The following is a 13,185-nucleotide window of genomic DNA, read 5'->3' as shown; positions in this document are numbered from 1 at the left end:
TAAATAGAAATCCTCCCCAATGGAGTCGCCAAAAACTGTAGGGAATATTTCAAGCATTATGATCCCAAACTTGAACCCCACTGTGATCATACACTAAAGTACGGTGGCGTTCCAAAGGGAAAGACAAAGAGAAAAAAGAGTCGCCAACAAGTTTTAGGAACTTGTAAACCCAAAAGACAATCCAAAGGACCGTCAACTACTCCATAAGGTCTTGAACCAAATAGGGTCCGGGGATGAGGGTACGAATCCAATCTACAAAAGAAAGGACCCGCCCTATAAAATAGGCCTCTACTTTGTTCTGCTCGTATTCATGTGCGTTTTTCGAATAACATACAAACATTATATTAATCCTACCCTGTTTAATCTATGTTGGTTGAATATTAATGCACAAATAAGACTATTATTGGCGATCACTTGAATTAAAATCACATTAGCCTAAACCAAATTAATAATAATCTTATTAAGCGTGATTTCAAGTACAAATTCCCTTTAACATGCATAAAAGGTGTAATCAAGCAATAACAATAAAATATAATCAAGCAACATAATAAATCAATAACAATAATGATAATAATAGCATGATAAGGCATAATAAAGCTTAATGATAGCAAGATCCTAGGCATGATACTAACAAGATTAATAACAAATCCTAGCATGTCACTAAACAATAAAGATCAAAGCTTTAAACCTAACATGGTACTAACATGATATTAGAAAGAGTAAAGGCATCCTAAACATGATTCTAGAAAGCATTAAATAACATCCTAACATGATACTAGAAATATTAAACAATAATAAGCAAATCTAAACATGCTTTCTACATTGAAAGAGAGTAATAAGATTACATACTTTGAAGCCTCGTACCTCTTTCTAATAACAAAATACACAAGTTAGTAAACTTCAATGAAAATAATAAAAAACAATTAAAGAATTAAATTGAAATCAAGTTAAATAAAGTTTAGACTAGTTTTGGACCAAACCCTCAGAAATATCAACCCTTGCACGTCTAGGGCGAAGGCAACTTCGAACTTGGCTAAGAGACTCTAAGTCTTGTGAATGCGGAATATTGTGTTTAAAAAGGTAGTTTAGAAAGAGAGAGAGAGAAAAATAAGAATTAAGGAATTCTTGAGAGGGAATAGAGAGAATTAATTGGGAAAATAGATGAGAGTTGATGATCGTGAATTGATTTTTGAAAACAGGGATTCGGACGCTATTTATAATGAAAATAGTCCAGAAAAATCATAGAATTTGATAAGGAATAAAACTCCACGCTGTCGCCAGGAATCAACTCTGTCGCGAGGCGACAGGGTCTGTCGCGCGGCGACAGATTTGTCGTTTGGCGACAACCTGTATTAGCGCGTTTTTCTTCACGCAGAATCCGATCTTTAATCAACTTGATCTACGGAATCCGTACAGAAGATAAAATATATATTTTTAAGATAACAAAATGATATTTTATTCCAAATAAAAAACTATTAAAGATAATTAATTATTAAATCTAATAATATTAGAATTAAAAAGAACCTTCTAGAAACTTCTAGAAAACTATAATTAATCCTAATAATTTTAGGAATAACAATTAATATTGGGCCCTCCTCTAGATCATTGGGCCGTATTTAAATAATTAACCAGGCCCAGTTTAGTATTTTGGCCATAACTTCCTCATTATTCATCGGAATTGGGCTCATAATATATCGTTGGAAAGGTCTTTTAAAGCTCCATCCAATTACACCATTATTGGACCCTTATCATGGACCAAACTAAACTGGTTCGGCTATTTTCAAATAAACAAAGTCATTTTCAAAAACAGAGAGAAAAGAATTTAATTAAAACTAAACCGCAACACTTGACTTTCAAACCACTTTCACCTAATTCGATAATAACACAACGTGAAAGGCATTCATCACTGGGTTTGGTTTTGAGGAGACACAAATGGGTGTCTACACTAAGTGATATATTTTTCTAACCATTTGTGCAAATTAAGTTGATGTTAAAAACATGCTAGTTTTCCTTATTGGAAAATTATTCTAGCAAAATAATTTTGCACTATGGTAAGGAAATTTGGGACATGTAACAAAATCCTTGATAATTTGTGGAAATGTCGAGGGGGATAGGCCTTAAGCCCATGTGGAAAAGCATTTCTTTCCTATCCCTATGGCATGTGTTGTAATGCTTGATTGAGGTTGAACTCTTTTGAGTTCTTAATGGAACAATAAACCATTTTTGGTTGGTGCTATTTGAGACGCACTTGATTGATCCACCGTTTGAGGTTGAGTCCTTTGACTCTTAATGAATCCAAATGTTTGGGTGGACGCACTAAAACTTTGGATCACCGTTGTTTATGATTATTGTGAGGTTGAGCGTTAAGCTCTTAATGAATCCATGGTCATGTGGGGGTAAATGGCTACAATGTAGTATTTGTTAAGTTCTTATGAACATGTTTTAACCCCGTTGACTAAGTAATTTTGAGAAAGGCTTGTGATTTACCTGTGTGGTTGTGAAGACTAGCCATCTTCTACGGAAATCTTGGGCGGATTTCCTAAAGCTTCCACTAGACCTAAGGTGAATATGCTTGGCTATAAAAGAGCATATCTCTTCGTGGAGTTCAAGTAAATTTTTGGAGAAAGGTATGTGATGTGGGGGTCTTTAATTAAATCTTGGAGTTTCAAGGTTAGTCCACTCCTTGATCAAGAGTCTAAGGGTTTCAAGGTTTGTCCACCCTTATACTTGTAATTCATTGTCTCATTTCACTAAGCACTAGATTTCAAATTACTTATGTAATATCTAAGTGTTATGTACTGATCTCCTATTATGCCCAATATGTTGCTTATCCTCATCTTTTGTTGGCTTTTCTTCCCTTGCTTTAGTGGGGGATTGATGAAAATAAAGAAAGGAAATTCAAAGGGTCAGATATGGGCGCCCGATCGGGCGAGACCCGCCCGATCGGGCGCGAGAAGAGTCGTAAAAATTGAAGTTTCGCCGCCCGATCGGGCGAGGCTCGCCCGATCGGGCCCGAGAGGAACTTGAAAATTGGCTGGATGTTCGCCCGATCGGGCGAGCACCGCCCGATCGGGCGCGTATCAGTCCGTTGGAATCCAACGGACTCCCTTAGATTCCTCTTCTTGGTTTATTTCTAATAACTCACATTTAAGGGGGTTGATTATGGTGTTTTAATCACCATAATATTTCTGATTTTATTCTCCTTGTTCAAGAATATTCCTTTATGATCTTTTCATCTACCTCAATCTCTATTATAAATTAGAGAATGATTTTCTGATTTAATACACACAAAAAATACATATCAAACACAAGCTTGCTTAAACACATACTCTATATTGGGCATAAGTTACTTGACTCCAACCTTCCACCCAAAAGTGCCTTTGTGTGGAAGTGAAGTGTTAACCTTAGGGAACGTGCCGGCGAATACAATAGTGCACCCCGGTTGCGCCGGAATTTCGTTTCCAAGTCAGTGATTTGCATCACGACACACCGTACTCTTTCTTTGTCTCAAGATCATCTTTTCGATCTTCTTATTTTAGAATATAGCCTTGAAAATACTTCTTATTTTACAACAGTGGTGTTTGAGAACAAAGAATAAGGATTAAAATTGAAATCAGGATCTTTTACCAAAACGGCTAGTTTGACAAAAATATTTACCAAAATGGCTAATTATAAAATTTAATTCCCAAACTAGCTAATTTATTAACTTAAAGGAATTTATCTATTTCTTATTTCCTTTGAACCAGTTTGGTTCACTTTTTTTTTTGTTTTGTTTTTTTTGGTTTATTTTTATTTCCTTAAAGATTTTTATAAGTTGAAAAATTTAAGCATTATACAAAACTATGAAGAACATAAACAGTCGCAGACTCGCGGATCCCTAATTTCGATAAAAAAAATTAAAAGCCTTAATTTATCTTGATCATATCAGTCACAAAATTTTGGAATTTCAAGTATTTTTGCTCTATCAAGATTACCGCAAATTTATACGACGCTAAGAGATTTTAAGGTATTGTTCATCTTTTTAGTGTCATTAAATTAACTGTGTCGGCTAGTATGAATATTTTTTTTTGTTTAATGTGTATGATAAATCAAACTTACAAATATTTATTTCTACCTTTAAGTGTTAAAAAAAATAGTTGTATTTTTTTTTTTTGTTGTTGATTGGAAGTTTGGATCATTTTTTTGAGTGGTTATTTATGTTGTGTAAATTTTTAAAAAATTGAGAATTGCTGCATATATATTATGTTGATTGTTATTGTTCAAATTAATGAGATATTTTAAACTATGGCATTAGAATTTAAATAAAACCAAAATTCAAAAAAAAAACTAATTCTTTTTTAATAAAACCAAAAAAAAAAAAACATAAAGTGAACCAAGTGGGTTCAAAGGAATATAGAAAATAAATAATATCCTTTCAAATCAATAAATTTAGCTAGTTTGGGAATTAAATTTTATAATTAGCTGTTTTGGTAAATACTTTTGTCAAAAGAGCCATTTTTATAAAAGATCCCTTGAAATCATGCATAGTGAAATGCAATCAGTAAAATAAAGTTACACATTTTGGCAAGTTCACCAAATCAGTAAAGAAAAACCGAGGAATTTTTTTTATAGTATATATATAGAAAGATTTTAAATTTGAGGAACTTTTTAAACTTTCCTAATTGAAAAACGTAGAGAAAAAAAAGGATGGGAGGAATAATCAATTTAGTACTATTTTATTTATGATATTGTAAATAAATTTGTCTATAAATAATGTGAAAAAGTTATCGAAATAAATTATCATAAAATTAATTAGCCACATAGGTATTTTTATATGTTTCAATACATATTGGTACATTAATTTTTCATGTTAACTAAATGAATATTTTAATACGCTATGTAATTAATCCCTTGCAATACTGGAAATAAAATATATAGGGTGTGTAGTATGTTTAAATTTTGTTAGACTTTTTCATTTTTTTTTTATAATATATACTTGTATTATATTCGTATACGTAGTTTTTTAGTCCGTTCTACACACGAGTTTATTATATGGATAATTAATAATGATTTTGTAGGGTTTTAGGTACTCTAAGCGGAATTTTATGAATCTCATTCATACGCGTTTAAACAGGATCTCATGCATATGCAAGTAAATGATCATCTTATATTAGTTTAGAATTAACCTTTGATGGGTGAATTCCTAATTAAGCTTTCTTCAACCATCTTGCGAAGATTAGAGGCATATATAGTTGTTGCTCCTTTATGATTAGTCCACAAGTGTCGATCGAACCTCCACCAATTCTAGTTAGATAGGAGAAATTAATCTCCTCTTCTAAGAGGTTGTATAGAGAGAGGAAGGGAAAAATATTACGTTATTTCTTTGTAAAAGATGAACGTTTGTTATTTTTAACCAACGTTCATTGTGAAAGATGAACGTGTGTTATTACGTTTCCTTGTTTGACCTAATTTAACACTGTAACTTGTGATCTCATGGGATCCATTTAGTTGGCATCGATTTAACCCAATGATCAATATTGGTCTTTAGCAAGACGTAAAAATGACCCAACTACATCTCCAATGGCAAGCTACAATGATTTGTAGCTTGCTTTTCCACATCAATTTCTAAGATACAACACTTTTAAGCAACAAATTGTTCCAATGGTAAGCCACAACATATTGTAGTATGCAAAAAGTAAAATTTAAAAAATAAATAGATAATTATACACATGTTACAATATGAGTGGAGTTTATTTGTCTCTTTTTCCATCAAGCATGTAGCTCAATATGGGTTATAGTTGCTTGCATGTTACTCAATTTTTTGTTCTCCAATGGTAAATATGTAGCTGGGAGCTTTATTTAAATTGCAAGCAAGTCCTTATAATTGAACCATTGGAGATGCTCTAACAAACTTATTATCTCCATAATACTATCCATATTATATTTAGTAATTGCACGAGAGTCGAGAACACATTTCCTTTAGATTTGTATACTAAAAGATATCAAGTATATTTTAATTTTGAACTTAATGTTTTTTAGACATAAGTGTTATATTCAGGGCCTCAAGGGAGTGGAACCCAATATATATTTTTTTGAGTTAGTGTTTTCATAGTTTATGTATAGATATACAAAATTGGAAAACCATCCACAATTTTAGTGCTAATTAATATATTCTTTTAATAACATACTCCCTTTGTTTCAAAATACATGCCACATATTGACTATCACATTAGTCAATGCAAAATTTGACCAACAATAGTTTTAATCATATTCTTCAAAAAAGAAAAAAAAAATTTAATCATCAATGAGTATAATTGATCAAATTGATGTTTAATTGAGTCAAATTCTACAAGGCTACAAGTTTACAAGTACTCACATGACTATGTTTTATTCTTGCATTGGAATTGCACAAACATTGGTCATAGTGGTGTAAATGAATATAAACATTTATTTTGAAACAGGAGATGTATATAACTATTACTAATTTCAAAATAAAGTATAAACTTTTACATCATTTTATTTTGATACAATATATAAATTAATCCCAAATCACATGTACATCGTAATAACACATGACATCGCTCGGGCTAATCAAACGAACCTTATTATAGATATGGGAGGGAATGCAAAAGAAATAAGTAGGGACTAGGGAGTAGGAAGTAGTGGGGGAATTCCTAGCGGCACACCGTGTAAGATTTCCAAATTTTGGTACCGTAATATACCAAGAAAATCACATTTTAATACCAAAATCAATTTTGTTTTTTTTGGGAAATTCGATCTCTTTGGTGCTCATAAGTTTTTTTTTTTTTTCAATAGTAAAAACAAAAATTCCAATTATATTTGATAATCATGAATTATAAGTATTAATTAACCATAACATTAATGATTTATTTCGGTTAAAATAGTTAACTAGGGTTAGATACTTTTTTAATACTACCTCCGTTACATATTAATTGCAACTTTGGGGATTATTTGTGAGAGATAAAATATTCCAAAGTTGCAATTAATATGTAACGGAGGTAGTAATTAAATTAATTTACAAATAATTAAAAAAAAAAACCACCTTTTCCCCACTAGCCCATCCACCCCCGCCCTCCACACGCGCCTATACCCCCTTGGGATGGTGGGTTCAGTGCGACGCTAGGGGGCAAGGGGGGTCGCGTGGAGGGCGGGGTTGTATCCAAAATAAGTCATTAATATTATGATTAATTTATACAAGTAATTTATTATAATCAAAGATAATTGGAATTTTTGCTGTTCAACAAAGAGAAAATTAAAATACTTGTGAGCACTAAATAGAATAACCCAATTTTTTAGGACCAAAATATGTGGCTTTTCTACCAAATATTTTTGGTACCAAAATTCCTAAATACTACTACTCCTTTGTCCTACTTTATAGTTCTTGTTTGTGTTTTTTCACTGTATTTAAGAAATGGGAGGAGAAAGTTTATGAAGTACATTTAAAAAAAGTGAAATGTACAATTATAGACAAAAGTAGATATACATATGATATCATGTAATACAGCTTTTTAATTGAGAATAAATGAATAATGCTATAATTTTAAGTAGTATTTCATTTTACAACTTGTAGACACCCATTTGTGTCTCCCCAAAACCAAACCCAGTGATGAATGCCTTGTGCGTCGTGTTATTATCGAATTAGGTGAAAGTGATTCGAAAGTCAAATGTTGCGGTTTAGTTTTAATTAATTTCTTTTCTCTCTGTTTTTGAAAATGACTTTATTTATTTGAAAACGTCCATTTCAGTTTATTTTGGTCCTTGATAAGGGTCCAATAATAGTGTAGTTGGATGGGGCTTTAAAAGACCTTTCCAACGATATATTATAAGCCCAATTCCGATGAATAATGAGGAAGTTATGGCCAAAATACTAAACTGGGCCCGGAGTTCTATTTTAATACGGCCCAATGATCTAGAGGAGGGCCCAATATTAATTGTTATTCCTAAAGTTATTAGGATTAATTATAGTTTTCTAGAAGTTTCTAGAAAGTTCTTTTTAATTCTAATATTGATAGGATTAATAATTAATTATCTTTAAAGGTTTTTTTTATTTGGAATAAAATATTGTTTTATTATCTTAAATACGTATTTTATCTTCTGTACGGATTCCGTAGATCAAGTTGATTAAAGATCGGATTCCGTGTAAAGATAAAAACGCGCTTATACAGGCTGTCGCCAGACGACAAGTCTGTCGCCACGCGACAGACATTGTCGCGTCGCGACAGAGTCCATTCCTGGCGACAGCGTGGAGTTTTATTCCTTATCAAATTCCGTGTTTTTCCGGACTTTTTCCTTATAAATAGGGTCCGAACCTCTGTTTTTTATTCATCATCTCTCATCAATTCTTACTCAATTCTCTCTATCAACACTCTTCCTTAATTCTTTCTTTCTCTCTCTCTTTCTAAACTAGCTTTTTACAAACAATATTCCGCATTCACTAGACTTAGAGTCTCTTAGCCAAGTTCGAAGTTGCCTTCGCCCTAGACGTGAAAGGGTTGACAATTTCTGAGGGTTTGGTCCAAAACTAGTCAAAACTTTATTCAATTTGATTTCAATTTAATTCTTTAATTCTTTAATTGTTGTTTATTGATTTTCATTGAAGTTTACTAACTTGTGTATTTTGTTATTAGAAAGAGGTACGAGGCTTCAAAGTAAGTAGATTAGCTTACTCCCTATTTCTTTCACAATGTAGATTGCATGCTTATTATTGTTTATAATTCCTAGTATCATGTTAGGATGCTTTTAATGCTTTCTAGTATCATGTTAGGATGCTTTTAATGCTTTCTAGTATCATGCCTAGGATCTTGCTATTATATTCAAGCTTTATTATGCCTTATCATGCTATTATCATCGTTATTATTTATTCTTTATTATTATGTTGCTTGATATTATTGTTATTGCTTGATCACGCCTTTTATGCAGGTTTAAAGGGAATTTGTACTTGGAATCACGTTTAATAAGATAATTTTATAATTTGGTTTAGGCTAATGTGATTTTAACTCAAGTGGTCGCCAATAATAGTATTATTTGTGCATTAATATTCAACCAACATAGATAAACAGGGTAGGTTTAATATAATGTTTGTATGTTATTCGAAAAGCGCGCATGAATACGAGCAGAACAAAGTAGAGGCCTATTTTATAGGGCGGGTCCTTTCTTTTGTAGATTGGATTCGTACCCTCATCCCCGGACCCTGTTTGGTTCAAGACCTTATGGAGTAGTTGATGGTCCTTTTGGATTGTCTTTTGGGTACAAGTTCCTTAAAACTTGTTGGCGACTCTTTTTGCTCTTTGTCTTTCCCTTTGGAACGCCACCATGCTTTAGTGTATGATCACAGTGGGGTTCAAGTTTGGGGTTATCATAATGCTTGAAATATTCCCTACACAACTACAATATAATTTATATTTACACATAATTTGATGTAAATTAAACATAAGAGCAATCCAAATATACAATAAAAAAATTCTTAAATTAAAAAAATTAAAATATTTAACCAACATGTATAACCCATGCATCACACGATCAAAATATTAGTTAATTCCAAATCACAAGTACTCTGTAATAACACATGGCATTGTTCGAGCTAATCAAACGGACCTTAGGGATATGAGAGGTACTACAAAAGAAATGAGAAGGGAATAGTGGGGGGAATTCTTAGGGGCAGGAGAGATTGTTCTATACACCGGGGTGCACTGTGCACCCATTAGTATCTTGTTCATATTTTGATAATTATTTTTCATTTAATTATCAAATGAAGAGCAAAAATCAACCTTGGGTTAATTGGGTGTATGGTGCACCCGGGTTTATACAAAAATTTTGACGGTGTAAAATTTCTAAATTTTGGTACCCAAATACCAATTAAATTACATTTTTAATTCCAAATCAATTTTTTTTAGGACCAAAACATGTGGTTTTGTACCAAAGTTTGTACCTGGTACCAAAATACCAATAAATCACATTTTTAATACCAAAATCAATTTTTTTTTTAGGACCACAAATATGGAGGAATTCTAGGACTCTAGCCATGACTCTAATAAGGGCATAACCGTCATTTCACTGTTTACCCACTTGAAGGAAAAAAAAGGAAATTGAAAAGAAAAACCAAAAACCAAGGCTGGGGAAAGGATAGTACTTATTTTTTTTTAAAAAAAAGGGAAAAAAAAAAGTGGAATAGGACAGCTCATTAAATTAAAGATAAACAAAAAAAGGGAAATTGAGAACACATTAACCCTTGGTACTTCCCCAGTAGTTTCACTCTCTAAAATTATATTCCCTCCCTAAAAGTTCTCTCTCTCTCTCTCTCTCTCTCTCTCTCTAAATTGCTTGAATATCTCCGGCGACATTCCTGTTAAAGACGATCATTTTTCAGCCAAAATTTAAGCTCAAGTCCATACCAATTACGGCCTATAGGTAACACCGCGTTAAGTTTTGGTATCTTAAAGAATACCATCGACGACAAATAGAAAAAAGGATTGTTGGAGCATAGCTTCAAGGCCTGTTGGTATCTAAAAGAATAACATCAAGAATTGTTGGAGAATACCATCAAGGGTTGTTGGTGTCTAAAAGAATACCATCAAGAATTGTTGGAGAATGCCTTTAAGGGTTGTTGGTATCTAAAAGAATATTATCAACAAGTTCGTTGGTATCATAAAAAAAACCATGAATAGCAAAAGATAGAACAAGAACACTAACAGTTTGTTCCCACCATGTTTTGGCGCCAAAATTTGTCACATGTTGAGAACTCCATTTGAGGAAATATCAGAACGAAGAACGAAGATCTCAATTTGTGTCCACTGTTGGAGAGGTGGAGCTGCTGCCATGTGTGGGCTGGGATGAGGACTGCCCCCTATCTTATTAGCACAGACAGGGGCTGCTGCCTCCCCTCTCCCACGCCCACCTGATCTGCCTCCACGCGAACTTGACACACCCCCACGACCCGGTCCACGACCTCCATGAGGCCTATCTCCCCACCACTCTGAAAAGTCATGAATCTGAAAGCGCCCGGACTCATCATGCCCCTCACGGTTGCAATGATTACAAAACTTGTCACTATTGTCCACTGAATGTTGCTTCGGCTTTGAGTCATATTGAAGCTTGAATGCCACCGCATTCTCTCGAGTCGAGACCATGGAAGCTGTTGGGGTTTGGTAAGTCCGACTCACCACAGAAACAACCCCGACCCAAGAACCACTCGCAATTAATAAAACCATAAAGCATAACAAAAAACCACTAAAGGGTAAAACCGAAATTTACTTTTGAAGCGTGCTTCGCCCTCACACACGTGCTCGTACTTGAAAGCTCTAGCTCCGAAAATACCGAGCCTTCAACGGTATCCACCCACAAAGGACGAACACCGACTTTTTAGGTCCGCTACCTTGGAGTTAGCAAGGTCCGACCAAAATCCAAGTGTTAATGGAGTTTAAAAGTTTTGCCAAAATGCAATGCTCTTTCTAACTCCCACTCAAGCAAAGCATTCTCAAGCCATGCCATGGCTATTTATAAGGAAGGATGCTTTGTGAATTCCACTCATCTTTCAATGTGGTACTTTTCACAAAAAGATCCCACATGGAAAGATTAGTGAATTCAACCCTTAGTTAAATAAACCAAGGAACAAGTAACAAGTGTCACATGGTTAGGAGTGGACCAATTTCTCACTTGGTCCCCAAGGCATTTCACATGCAATGTGAACTAACCATGTGTCACCCAACTTTGAGCCCCAAGTTGGGTTCGGTTGGGCCATTTTATTTTGGCCCGTGTCCATGACCCTTCACCCCGGGTCCACGGCCCCTTGCCACATGTGTCGCCACCGTGGCGCACCGCCACCATGGCGTGCTACCACATGGCACGCTGTCTACGTGGCACGCTGCCACTAAGTGGCTGCCAACGTGGCGGCTGCCACGTGGCACGCTCCTATTGGGCACGCTTTCCTAGCCTTTTGCGTGGCTGGGATTTTACTTGTTACTCGAAGCATTTTCCCGTCTCGCCAAATCCTAAATTTTGGCTCGACATTTGAGATTCTCCGACGCTCGGTTTCGACGCTCCAAGCTCAAATTTCCGACCTCTAAATATTTAATACTCGGGCGACGAATTAATTACTTCCGGATTAATTCGTCGAGTCGGTTCGTATATTGCTATGGGTGTGACCCGAAGGTTTCAGTCAAGATTAAGCCGTAATATTAATTATGCATTGATATTACTGATCGGAAGCGGCCTCCACCCAGGCATTCCGATCACTTGACCTTACTGAATATATTAGCTTTCTAATACTTCTGAACACACTATCAGAATAATACACTTGTCCGAAGGACACCATTCATTTCAGAAGCCTCACCTCTACGCAATCTCTGCGCTTGAGTAACCTGTTGATAGGCTTTATCTACGCCTAACAAAGGTTCTTGAGCCAATAATTGGCCTCGAATAGGAGGATATGCATCATCTAGTCCAATCAAGAAGTGATGGACATAATCATCTTCGCGTATTCTCTCGACTTGTTCAACAATGTTGCATTTACACCCACCACAGGAACACTTCAGGATTGAGATGTATGCATTCATCTCATCCTAGATTTTTAACAAGCGGCCAAAGTATGCAGCAATCGTTTCACTCGACCCTTGCTTGCAATCTCCTAATGACTTCTTCAATTGACACACTCTAGTGCCACTGACCACACAAAATCGACTTTTAAGATTGTTCCAGAGAAGTTGCGCATCATCATAATCTCCGATCGTAGATCGAACAATTGGATCAAGAGTATTGGCAAGCCATGACACCAACATGGAGTGCACAACCACCCAATCCTCTAGCTTGTCAGCATCACTCGGCTTCACCACAGTCCCATCGATGAAACCAAACTTCCTCTTCATCTTTAGAGCAGTACGCATGACCCTAGCCCGCTCATCATAATTATCACCCCTAAGTTGGATAGGAGTAATCACGCTGTCAGGAGCATCACTCGAACCAAGATGGTATGTCAGATCCACCTTGGTTGTCTTACCACCATCAGTCCCTGTCATCGTTTGTCACAAAATCATACCGGAAAAAAATAAAAAATTTGCAGTGAACTTTCACCCTCCTTTCACTCGTAGATTATGAAAATAACGTGTGAAAAAGAAAATTGGATCAAACCTAAGCTCTTGATACCATGTTAAATTAATCACAAAAGTATTTCTCTGTATTTCACATTCAATA

At 34.8% G+C, this 13,185-nt stretch overlaps 1 protein-coding gene across 1 annotated transcript; it reads right to left on the bottom strand.

The window, feature by feature from the left end:
* Window positions 1-12,278: 12,278 nt before the first annotated feature.
* Window positions 12,279-13,010, bottom strand: LOC145596835 (uncharacterized). Its single transcript, XM_081653027.1, has 2 exons — window positions 12,663-13,010; window positions 12,279-12,557 (listed from the first exon to the last, which is right to left on the bottom strand). Exons 1-2 carry the CDS (start codon window positions 13,008-13,010, stop codon window positions 12,279-12,281), a joined length of 627 nt encoding a protein of 208 aa, XP_081509153.1.
* Between the last annotated feature and the right edge of the window lie 175 nt (window positions 13,011-13,185).

The sequence above is a fragment of the Chenopodium album genome, chromosome 20 (assembly GCF_948465745.1).
Source record: "Chenopodium album chromosome 20, dcCheAlbu1.1, whole genome shotgun sequence".
In the NCBI taxonomy this organism is placed as follows: domain Eukaryota; kingdom Viridiplantae; phylum Streptophyta; class Magnoliopsida; order Caryophyllales; family Amaranthaceae; genus Chenopodium; species Chenopodium album.
This window is presented reverse-complemented; position numbering and strand designations above follow the sequence as displayed.

Bases quoted from the DNA above. Each gene is read 5' to 3' on its own strand.
- LOC145596835 (XM_081653027.1), bottom strand. From the start codon at position 13,010: ATGACAGGGACTGATGGTGGTAAGACAACCAAGGTGGATCTGACATAC. The intron at 12,558-12,662 runs GTCAGTGGCACT...TTAAAAATCTAG, and splicing joins TTAAAAGTCGATTTTGTGTG to GATGAGATGAATGCATACAT.